We start from the raw sequence: 12,855 nt of genomic DNA, 5'->3' as shown, positions 1-12,855 counted from the left end.
CTCTTAGTGAGATGACACAGCTTAACTGTCTGAGCCGTTACCATGAAAATATCCAATCGCTTCTATGAGTTCTGTCAGGTTACAGAAGAGAATTTTCAACAAAATTCTCTGATTGGATATCACTTTTTGGTTGTAGTGATGAGAATGAAAAATGTATGGCAAGTAACCCCCTATGAACCTTGGACCTTGCCGTTGGTGGGGAGGCTTGCGTGCCTCAGCGATACAGATGGCCGTACCGTAGGTGCAACCACAACGGAGGGGTATCTGTTGAGAGGCCAGACAAACGTGTGGTTCCTGAAGAGGGGCAGCAGCCTTTTCAGTAGTTGCAGGGGCAACAGTCTAGATGATTGACTGATCTGGCCTTGTAACACTAACCAAAACGGCCTTGCTGTACTGGTATTGCAAACGGCTGAAAGCAAGGGGAAACTACAGCCGTAATTTTTCCCGAGGGCATGCAGGTTTACTGTATGGTTAAATGATGATGGCGTCCTCTTGGGTAAAATATTTCGGAGGTAAAATAGTCCCCCATTCGGATCTCCGGGCGGGGACTACTCAAGAGGACGTCGTTATCAGGAGAAAGAAAACTGGCATTCTACAGATCGAAGCGTGGAATGTCAGATACCTTAATCGGGCAGGTAGATTAGAAAATTTAAAAAGGGAAATGGACAGGTTAAAGTTAGATATAGTGGGAATTAGTGAAGTTCGGTGGAAGAAGGAACAAGACTTTTGGTCAGGTGAATACAGAGTTATAAATACAAAAGCAAATAGGGGTAATGCAGGAGTAGGTTTAATAATGAATAAAAAAAAAAAAAAAATAGGAGTGCGGGTAAGCTACTACAAACAGCATAGTGAATGCATTATTGTGGCCAAGATAGATACGAAGCCCACAACTACTACAGTAATACATGTTTATATGCCAACTAGCTCTGCAGATGATGAAGAGATTGATGAAATGTATGATTAGATAAGAGAAATTATTCAGGTAGTGAAGGAAGACGAAAATTTAATAGTCATGGGTGACTGGAATTCGACAGTAGGAAAAGGGAGAGAAGGAAACATAGTAGGTGAATATGGAATGGGGCTAAGAAATGAAAGAGTAAGCCGCTTGTAGAATTTTGCACAGAGCACAACTTAATCATATCTAACACTTGGTTCAAGAATCATAAAAGAAGGCTGTATAAATGGAAGAAGCCTGGAGATGTTGACAGCTTGGAGATAGATTATATAATGGTAAGACAGAGATTTAGGAACCAGGTTTTAAACTGTAGGACATTTCCAGGGGCAGATGTGGACTCTGACCACAATCTATTGGTTATGAACTGTAGATTAAAACTGAAGAAACTGTAAAAACATGAGAATTTAAGGAGATGGGACCTGGCTAAACTGACTAAACCAGAGGTTGTACAGAGTTTCAGGGAGAGCATAAAGGAACAATTGACAGGAATGGGGGAAAGAAAATACAGTAGAAGAAGAATGGGTAGCTCTGAGGGATGAAGTAGTGAAGGCAGCAGAGGATCAAGTAGCTAAAAAGACAAGGGCTAGTAGAAATCCTTGGGTAACAGAAGAAATACTGAATTTAATTGATGAAAGGAGAAAATATAAAAATGCAGTAAATGAAGCAGGCAAAAAGGAATACAAACATCTCAAAAATGAGATCGACAGGAACTCCAAGATGGCTAAGCAGGGATGGCTAGAGGACAAATGTAAGGATGTAGAGGCTTATCTCACTAGGGGTAAGATAGATACTGCCTACAGGAAAATTAAAGAGACCTTTGGAGAAAAGAGAACCACTTGTATGAATATCAAGAGCTCAGGTAGAACTATCAGTTTAATAAGTCACAGCTGCAAAATACAAACTCGAATTCTTTACAGACGAATGGAAAAACTAGTAGAAGCTGACCTCGGGGAAGATCAGTTTGGATTCCGTAGAAATGTTGTAACACATGAGGCAATACTGACCCTACGACTTATCTTAGAAGAAAGATTAAGGAAAAGCAAACCCACGTTTCTAGCATTTGTAGACTTAGATAAAGCTTTTGACAATGTTGACTGGAATACTCTCTTTCAAATTCTGAAGGTGGCAGGGGTAAAATACAGGGAGCAAAAGGCTATTTACAATTTGTACAGAAACCAGATGGCAGTTATAAGAGTCGAGGGACATGAAAGGGAAGCAGTGGTTGGGAAGGGAGTGAGACAGGGTTGTAGCCTCTCCCCGATGTTATTTAATCTGTATATTGAGCAAGCAGTAAAGGAAACAAATGAAAAATTCAGAGTAGGTATTAAAATCCATGGAGGAAAAATAAAAACTTTGAGGCTCGCCGACATTGTAATTCTGTCAGAGACAGCAAAGGACTTGGAAGAGCAGTTGAATGGAATGGATAGTGTCTTGAAATGAGGGTATAAGATGAATATCAACAAAAGCAAAACAAGGATAATGGAATGTAGTCAAATTAAGTCTGGTGACGCTGAGGGAATTAGATTAGGAAATGAGACGCTTAAAGTAGTATATGAGTTTTGCTATTTGGGGAGCAAAATAACTAATGATGGTCAAAGTAGAGAGGATATAAAATGTAGACTGACAATGGCAAGGAAAGCGTTTCTGAAGAAGAGAAATTTGTTAACATCAAGTATAGATTTAGGTGTCAGGAAGTCGTTTCTGAAAGTATTTGTATGGAGTGCAGCCATGTTTGGAAGTGAAGCACGGGCGATAAATAGTTTGGACAAGAAGAGAATAGAAGCTTTCGAAATGTGGTGCTACAGAAGAATGCTGAAGATTAGATGGGTAGATCACATAACTAACAAGGAGGTAGTGAATAAAATTGGGGAGATGAGGAGTTTGTTGAACAATTTGACAAGAAGGAGGGACCGGTTGGTAGGACATGTTCTGAGGCATCAACGGATCACCAATTTAGCATTGGAGGGCAGCGTGGAGAGTAAAAATCGTTGAGGGAGACCAAGAGATGAATACACTAAGCGAATTCAGAAGGGCGTAGGTTGTAGTAAGTACTGGGAGATGAAGTTTGCACAGGATAGATTAGCATGGAGAGCTGCATCAAACCAGTCTCAGGACTGAAGACCACAACAACAACAAAATGAGAAGTAAGTGTGAACTACAAGATGTATCTCACAAGTTTAATGAACTCTCAGAGAATACAAATGATTTAACATAGTACAATTGGAAAAATGTGGAAGAGAAGATTGATACAGTTTTCAAAGTGCTAATCAGCAACATACCTCACTTTATTATCATTGTATCTTAGTAAAAATGCAAAATAGCTACTTCTTAGAAAAAAAGAATAATGTTGATGGAGAAAGCATTGTGCTTTAAATAGATTTCACTGAAAACTATTGAGTACGGCAGCAAGATGAAATCCAGTCTGCACACTGCGGTTCACAATAAGTCACATACTCACAATTGAGGGCTGCATGACTCCTGCTGTTCTCCAAAGTTATGCTAGAATCAGTGACAAACTCTCTCACAGCAGATATGCTGTTAATGCCTTTCTATAACATCTACAAATTAAGTTTCCAAATGTCATAGTTACTGACGTATTTTCAGATGGAGCAGCTAGACAGTTCAAGCAACAGTGTACATTATGCAACATTACCTTAATTCAAGAGGAACCGCATTTCTTATTAATATGGTATTTCCTGGCTACAAGCAATGATAAAGGAAGTGTTGATGGTATAGGTGGAGAATTAAAACATCACGTGTGGCATGCTGTGTTGAGTTATGAATTTGCTCAGGAAGTTTCGAAGTCCACCATTGTGATGTTGTGTACAAAAGATGAAGTGCAAATACAAAAGAGGTGCTTTGATGAAGCCATGGAGCATATTCATGCAAGTTCTGATAATCAGTGCACAAAGTTAAAGGTGTTTGCCATACACAGTATCCTACACCAAACATTCTCAAATCAGTATTGAAACTCAGTTTCACTTCCTACAAGGAAAATGCCAAATGAATGATCCTTTTGTTGTGGTTAATTTTGCTGCCAAAAGAGGAATCAAACAATTCATAAGCTAAATTTTCACAACTGATAGAGATGAGTATGAAATTATGTTCATGAGGAAAAATACAACAGACTAAAAATTTAGTTTTAAATGTAATGATATGTCTTGTATACCATGATCTGACATTGTGAAAGTTCTTTCCACCCCTGACATGACAATCGTCACAGATATTTATTTCCTGTATCATAAATGTAAGAAATGTATCCTGTTACTCCATACCATTGACTGTTTTTTTTTCTTTAAAAAAAAAAATCAATGTAAGACACTAAATAAGCCACTTGTTGGAAAAAAAACCTTACTTTCATTCAAACTGAGAAGAGGATAATCACACCTGTCCCTTTCTGTCATATTGCCTGCCCTTTCTGTCACAGAAATATAAATTTTTATGGTCTAAAAAGTATCCAACCTTTGGCCAGAAAAAATATTTCGAATACCTGACGGGGTTGGGGCCCTAATACTCTTCAAAGTAGGCCTCCTTGTGCTTGTGCACACTTAGTCCACCAATCCTTCCACTGCCGGAAACACCTACACAAGTCTTCTTTTGGAATGGTGCTCAGCTCTGTCACCGTGTTCCACATTCTCTCTTCTCTACTCTCAAAACGGGACCCTTTCAGTGGCGTCTTCAATTTTTTAAACAACCAGAAGTCGCAAGGAGCGATGTCTGGAGAGTAGGGAGGTTGGCGAATGGCTGTAATTTCATGTTTGGCCAAGAATTTTTGGATCAAGTGGAATGAATGTGCGGGGGCATTGTCGTGATGATGATGTTCCCAGTTTTTCGCCGTCCACATGTCTGGTCTTTTGCGCTGAACTGCATCACGGAGTCACCGGAGAACATCTTGATAATACCCCTTTGTCACTGTTTGCCCTACTGGTGTGTCTTCGTGATGCACAATTGCACGGACATCCATCAAAGCAGACAGTCAGCAACATCTTGATTTTGCTTCGCACTTGCCGCACTTTCTTCGGCCTTGGAGACTCAGGATGCTTCCACTGTGACGACTGTATTTTTGTTTCTGGGTCACACCTGTACATTCATGACTCTCCTGTCATCATGGTGTTCAGAACCCCAGGATCAGTGTTGGTGGTGTTCAGAAGGTCCTGTGCAACGTGAAAACGGAGGTATTTTTGTTCTGGTGACAACAACTTGGGCAAGAATTTCACAGTCCTTTGGTGCATGTTCAAATCATCATGCAAAATTGCATGTGCAGAATCTTTACTCACTCCAACCTCTTGGGCAATCTCCTACACGGTCAGGCAACGATCTGCCATCACCAAATTTTGCACCGTCTCAAGAACAGCAGCACTCCGAGCAGTTTGGGGCCTGCGAGAACGCTGGTCACTCTCCGTCGATGTGTGGCCTTTTTTTGAATCAGTTGAACCACTCCTTAATTTGTGTTACAACCACCCCATCTTCTCCAAACACCTGATGAATCTTACGAATTGTTTTGCTTTGAGAATCACCAAGCTTTTGACAAAATTTGATGCAGTATCTTTGCTCAATACTTTCAGTCATCTTGAGAGAATCGGTAATCCAACAAACACGTTGTGTAACACTTCACTCAGCAACCAACAGGCAGCAACTGACCCGCTGGAAGGCAGGGACAAAATTCACACATGCGCATAAAGGTCTCTTCCTTTACTGTGTACAGTAGTGCCACACTATCGTCTCTATTTTGCGCAGGAAAATCAGAAGTCGGATACTTCTAGACAGACCTCGTATTAGTCATTTGATCTATTGCATTTATGTGACTTGCACATCCGATCCCTGACGATCTCACTGATAAAAATTGCCACTATCAATAATTTGTTTTCACAGGAATTCCATCCAACACTCAGAAGGTTGGCATTACTCATTTTTCTGAGTCCCGTTCCATCTTATATGTGATTGTTTATAAATTTGTTGTATTAAGTGAGTTACTGCTTTGTTTTTCATTCTATAATAAGAAATGATACTCTTTTTACTATAGTACACTAAGCTTCAACATATATTAACATTTAGTCTCTTAAAAAATTAAAATCACACAGAAAATTGATGTGATTGTCCAGTTCTGTTACGTCAAATGGCCTTGGATATTCTGAACTAGGCATGAAGATGCAGTTTATAATTAGCGTGACACTGTTTTCATTTGGTTGGGGTTTGTATGTTTGAGGTACTCCTGAAGCATCGTGTGGCGACGTGGGGTCTCCTTACGATGTTCTTGCATCATATACAGTGCTACCTCAGAGTTTGCAATGCCGTGTGCCACACCATGGAACCCTTCTGGAGAAATTCTTTGCCAAGGAGGTTCTCATCAATCAAATGATAGAAGGAAGATACAACCCCACACATTTCAGTTGGTACACAATTGATTTTTGAGAAAATCTTGATTTTCTTAAGGAATAATGTGATATTCAAAGACTGATACATGTACAATAAAGAAAGTCATCATTCAGTATATAGACTTTCTTTCAGTAGCTTGGAAACAGCACAAGAAGAGTTTTTTGAGAGTTTGCAGGGTTGTCTCCAAACCCGCACAGGAGCCTAATTGCAAGAAGTTGCACTTTGTCATCTCAAACCCTCACACTATTGGAGCTGCTACAAAAGAAAAGAGAGCTTCACTGTAAATTTTATAACAGTCAAAGCCTCACAGACAAACAAAAACTAAATTAAGCCAAAAATATCATAAGGAGAGCTGTGTATGAAGTGTTCAAAGAATTCGAAAGTAAAATTTTTTGACTTGACACAAAATCCTAAGAAGTTTTGGTCTTGTTAAATCAGTAAATGGATCAAAGTGAACCATCCTGACACACTGTGACCATAATGGCATTGAAGAAAGGAAGACAGAGAAAAGGACAAAATAGTAAACTTTTTCTCCAAAACTGTTTCACAGAGAAAAATCGCATTTTAAATTGTCCCATGAATGACAAAACGACATATCAAAATGAGTGTTCATGTGATGGGAGGAAGTAAGGAAGGAAGATTAATGTCCTGTCAACAACAATGCCATTGGAAATGAAGCAAAAGCTCTGGTGAAGGAAGGCTGGGGGAAGGTAATCGACCATGCCCTTTCAATGGAAACATCCCGGCATTTGCCAGATATGATTTAGGGAAATCACAGAAAAACTAAATGAGGATAGCTGGACAGGGATTTGAACCATTGTCCTCCATCTACGGAATAGGAAAGTGACTGAAATTGCTCAATGGAGGAAAAGCCACTGGACGTGACAGGATACCAACATGATTCTACAGAGTACTCAAAAGAACTTTCCCCTCTTCCAGCAGCAATATATGGTAGGTCTCTGGAAGAGCAAAGCATTCCTAGTGATTGGAAAAAAGTACAGGTCATTCCTGTTTTCGAGAAGTGTCACTAAACAAACATGAAAACAAACTATAGTTCTATATCTCTCTCATCTGGGTTTGCTGTAGAATTTTGGAACATGTTTTATGCTCAGGTAGTATGACATTTCTGGAGACAGATTGTCTCCTCTGTTGGAATTAAGAAGGGTTCAGAAAACAGCGGTTGAGTGGAACTCAGCATGCTCTGTTCACCTTGAAGACACAGAAAGCAGTAGAAAATGGCCCCCAGGTTGAGGCAATGTACCCTTGGCTTCCAGAAGGCATTTGACACACTTCATCACAGTGTAGCCTACTGTCAAATAACACGTGAAAAGTTCACAAACATAAAATTAGAGAGATTCAAGCCCACACAGGGGCCTACCAGCAATCGTTCTTCCCGCAAACCATTTGCAACTGAAAGAGGAAAAGGGGGAAGCAACAGTGGTGCACAAAGTAGTCTCCACCACCCGCTGTAGAGTTACTAGCAGAGTAGAAGTGTAGATGTGGTACATTCTAAGTTTGTAACCTGAACATTAATAACAATGATAATACATTAAAATAATAAAAATAATAAATGGAAAAATAGATAAGCTTATAAAATAAACTGCCTGCAAGGAGTTAAAAAATTGTTTTATTACCTCAATTTCTTTCTTAACCTCATCACCACGCTTTGCAACATCCTCTGCATTAAACCCACATTCTGCCCACAGCGTCTTAAGATTTTTGAGGAAGGCGCTATTTGATATGGCTGTCACTCTGGAAATAAAAACAAATTATGACAGTAATGCTAGCGTGATACATTTTTTTAAAAAATCTTTCAGTGTAGCACTTTTCGGAGCTACCTGATGGACAAAAAGCAATGAATGCCGAATTAACAGCAGTAACGACTAGATCAGCTCCTGGACAAGACAAAGGAGAGAAAATAAATATTATCTTTAGCAAGTTAAATGCATGCAATTGAGAGTAAAGCTAGGACAACATTTTTTGGTTTACATGATGGCAGTAATTACACCAGTGCTAAACACAATGAAAAACTTAGCACTTTTCCTTCTTTGGTTGTGAACATCAATTTTAATTCCCACAACAAAGTACTTTTGCAAACCCAACAATCTGGAAACCTTATCACGATCAAGAGCAAGTAATGCAACAGATTAAGTTTTTGCAGCAGTTTCCTTGGATAAAATTAATTCATGATAAACACATCATATCAACTACGCGGAACATCACAAACACCACTGTGGCTATGGCAAATATTGCAATCGGCCTCACTGGAACAATTTCGCCATGATTTCTGCACAACAATGCTGTATTACCATTCCACTGCCTAGAAAGCCAATTTGTTCTGGTCCACATCACTACCAACATTAAATACAATTATTTGGTGGTCAAACTAAATGAACATATGACTACAGAAGTGCTAGGAATCTTGATTTTATCAAGCACAGGGAGTAATGGTGAAATAAAATGGTTATTTACCCACTGGATGTCCCGATCTGAGGCCATCCGAGAGAAGATTTTGTGTATGGCATGTTTGAATGCGATCACACAATTTCCAATAACTTAAATCATCAGTGGACAATGCCGTACATGATGACATATTGCTGGGAAAAAAAAAGAAAGAAAGAGCTAACTTTATAGTATCTAATTGCCATCTTGACAGACATCTGATTGCACACTAAGCAAAATCAAATGATGGAAAGTCTGGGTTGGGATATCAACAATATTATAAAAAAGTGTAGATTGCTACTCACTGCAACAGTGACATGTAGAGTTGCAGACAGGCATCATGATAAGATTGTTATCTATAGGCTCTTGGCCAAAACCTTCTTTAGAAAAGAGAAATGTGCACACGTTCAGACAGGCAATCATACCTTACACACACGAGTGCTACCTCTGGCCAGACTGCAACAGAAATGCATTGAATGGTAGCAACAATCTGGGGTGGGGGCAGGGAAGGGTGAGGGATAGCACGGTATAGGTGGGGGGAAAAGAATCAGTGCCACCTGGTGGAGTATGCAGGGACTAGGAATGCCAGGGCAGGGCTGACAAGCACGGCATCACCAGGCTGTGGCAGAAGCAGAGGAGTAGTTGTTGTTGTTGTTGTTGTTTAGCGTGCAAAACAGCTGAGATGATAAGCTCCCTTGTCATAGCTTAAAAATGTCAATTACCGGATAAAGTTGAAATCAATAATACTCAGAGCCTAATCAAATTCAGTAGAGGGATACTAAAAACGATCCATTCCCCTTTGAGAGGGATGCTCAAATTGTTGAAAATTAAATGTCTTTTGCTGTATTACTATGACAAATAAAAGTAAACACAATCTACAGCTTGTGCTACATCTGCTAAAATATCTGATAACAGCAAACATACATTAAAATATACACGGTTATAAAATCGGCATTGGGTCAGAAAACTGTGTACTACCATTGGTTGTTGCAGTAAACACAGAGTGGTGCAGGGTCTCCACTTGGCAAATGATAGTGACTGAAGCGACAGTCCCCAATATGCAGCCAAGCTAAAAGTGTCTCCTCATAACGAGAGGGTTGAGAGGAAGTCGTCCCTGAGTTAGTTGCCACATAGATAATACCAGTGCTCATGACAGAGGGACAAAATGTTTCAACATTGCGGCAACACACAGATCATCTGATGGGACAGAACAGCTAAAAGGCCAAGGTAGTCTAACTGCAGCCTTGGCAGCAGCATTGGTAGCTTCATTGCCCAACACTCCGACGTGACCAGGAACCCACACGAACATCTTGTTGGCTCCATCATCAACGAGCGAGTGGAGGCATTCATGGATTCGTTGCACTAAGGGGTGGTATGTGTATAGTACACAGAGGATCTGGAGGGCACTAAGTGAATTGGAACATAATACCCAATTGAGAAGCCTGTGTTGTCAGACGTACTGGGTGACTTGATAAGAGGGCATAAAGTTCTGCAATAAAAATTGAGCACTGGTCTAGAAGACGATATCTAAAATGTGTGTTACCAATGACAAAGGTGCCTCTGACAGCACAGCCAGTCTTAGAGCCACCAGTGTAGATAAAGGTGTCATCTCCAAGATGTATGAAAAGTTCAAGAAACTTAACAATAGGTCGAATCTAGAGTTGTGTCCTTGGGAAATGAACTAAGTTCAAGATGAACATGGACCTCAGCATGAAGCAAAGACAGTGAAGGATTCTCACCCACCTGAAACATGGCAGGTAACTTAAGGTTAAGCTGCTGAAGCAGTATTTGAAAGCAAACTCCAGGAGGAAACAAAGAAGTTGCGCTTACCTGTTATTGACGGTCAAGGGAGTCATCAAAAAAGGACAAACAGGATGGATGGTTGGGCACGGAGGACAGGTGGCACGCATATCTGTTGACAAGAACATCATGCCAGTATGACAGCGGTAGTTCAGTAGTGTCTGCATACTCATAACTGGGCTAATGTAGAAAGCTCCAAAGGCCAAATGTATGCCTCAATGATCGATTATGTTGAGACGCGGTAAAATGGTTGTCATGCAGATGAGTAAATGAGACAACTATAGTCCATTTTTTGATCAGACATGGGACTGGTATAAGCAAAGAAGGATTTTCCAATCCGCTCCCCATGAAGCACCGTTTACAACACGTAGAATGTTTTGAGATTGGGTACAGTGTGCTGCCAGATAAAACATGTGGGAGTTCCTTCAAAGTTTCCTATCTAGCGTGAGCCCCTTGAATCTTGTGGTTTTAGACAAATGGAAGAGCAACTTAACCAAGATGTAAGGGCAGTGGAAGAAACTCCTTACGCTGCCAGTGGTCCAGACAGGCAGTTTTTTCAGTGGAAAAGTACAAGCCATTGTCAATGCTCCAAGGGTAAAGATGGTCAAGACATCACGTAAGTCATCGCTCAAGTAAACACATCCAATGAGAGCTGCAGTAGATCGCAAAGTCATTGACGAAAAGAGAGCCTGAGATGCCTGGCAGAAGGCAGTCCCTGATAGGGATAATTGCTACGGCAAATAGGGCTACACTCAGCACAGAGCCCTGAGGCACCCAATTCTCCTGAATAAAAGCGTTTGATATAGCTGAATCCACACCTACTCTGACAACCCAGTCTTTTAAAAACTCCTGGACAAAATGGGGCAAGCAGCATCAGAAGTCACACATATGCATTGTACGGTCAATGCCCATCCTCCAGCAGGTATCATGAGTCTTCACTAAATCAAAAAACACAGCTACAGTCTGGCATTTCCACAGAAAATAGTTCATAATATGGGCTGACAGAGTAATGAGATGATCAACTGTAGAGTGGTACTTGTGAAATCCACATTGTGCATTTGCTAGCAAATTCCAAGACTCAAGCCACCATACCAGCTGACCACTGATCATGCATTCCATTACCTTGCAGACACTGCTGGTGAGGGAAATTGGGCAGTAGCTGGGTGAAGATATTTGTCCTTACCAGGCTTGGGTATTAGAATTACAGTGGCTTCACACCAACATCTGGGAAACACATTGTCCATACAGATGCAATTATACATACAATGGAGAAAGAACTTGCCGTCAAGAGAAAGGTGTTGCTACACCCGAATGTGAAAATTGTCTGGTATTGATGCGGAAAATTATGACGAGGTTAGAGAACATTCAAGTTGCCTCATAGTAAAAACAGTATTGTAGCATTTGCAATCACCAGTGATGAGAGCAAGCTAACTGAGAATATCTGCCAGGAGAGAGTCACTTGGGCAGGTTCTCTGACAGCACGAAATGGAATGGTAGGCGAAGTAATCACAGTTGAGGGTGTTGAGCGGTAATCTACAGTACATCTGCGCTGGCAAGACTGGATGACTGGGGTATGTCAATATTACAAAGAAAAAAGGTATAATTAGGGGGGGGGGGGGGAGGGGGAGAGAGAGAGAGAGAGAGAGAGAGAGAGAGAGAGAGAGAGAGAGAGAGAGAGAGAGAGAGAGAGAGAGACGGACAGCAACAGCTTGCAGCAGGGTGTTTAATGAAATAGTTTGGCTATGGAGACGTCCCAAATGGGCTTCATAACCCCCATGTGAGCTGGAGTCCCTTCCTTAAAAGCAGGGTGGAAACATACTGGAATGAAGTTTAAGAGGACAAAGCAGTCTTTAGGGTGTAATTTCATTTCTGAGAGGCATAAAACAACTGGGCATTGTGATCGCAACAGCAGCTCAGTCAGCTGACTCCAGGGTGGAGAATCTGTTACCGATTCACACCGACAAAATGGAGGTCAGTTGGACAGAGGTGTCACACGGATTCACTGTTGCAGAGGATCTCCGAGCTGGAGAAGGGAAAGAACATTTGTGTCTGTTCACCTTCTTGGTACCTTTGCATTTGTCAGACATGGACCCAGACATCTGCTGACTTGAGGTGCAAAAAAAGTTGTCTCTGAAGTCTTCCTTTCTCAATTTCTGTCGTTCTGATTGCATCACAGGCGCCTTCACCAGTGAGGACAAACGATTTTTGGTGTCTTTAACAACTGTAGTGGATGGAGGTGAGGCTGTCACCTTATTAGTAGTTGATTTCACAACCGTAGCACT

At 40.9% G+C, this 12,855-nt stretch overlaps 1 protein-coding gene across 2 annotated transcripts in view; it reads right to left on the bottom strand.

Moving 5' to 3' along the window:
* LOC124777267 (protein regulator of cytokinesis 1-like) overlaps nucleotides 1-12,855 on the bottom strand; it is a 251,101-nt gene that overhangs the window by 211,873 nt on the left and 26,373 nt on the right. For both annotated transcript variants that reach the window (XM_047252597.1, XM_047252598.1), the window contains exon 2: nucleotides 7,966-8,083. In XM_047252597.1, the coding sequence (XP_047108553.1) occupies nucleotides 7,966-8,083 (118 nt within the window). The remainder of the gene's footprint in view (nucleotides 1-7,965; nucleotides 8,084-12,855) is intronic.

Source organism: Schistocerca piceifrons, chromosome 2 (genome assembly GCF_021461385.2).
Source record: "Schistocerca piceifrons isolate TAMUIC-IGC-003096 chromosome 2, iqSchPice1.1, whole genome shotgun sequence".
NCBI lineage: Eukaryota > Metazoa > Arthropoda > Insecta > Orthoptera > Acrididae > Schistocerca > Schistocerca piceifrons.
Note: the sequence above shows the minus strand (reverse complement) of the source record. Positions and strands in the feature narration are given on the sequence as shown.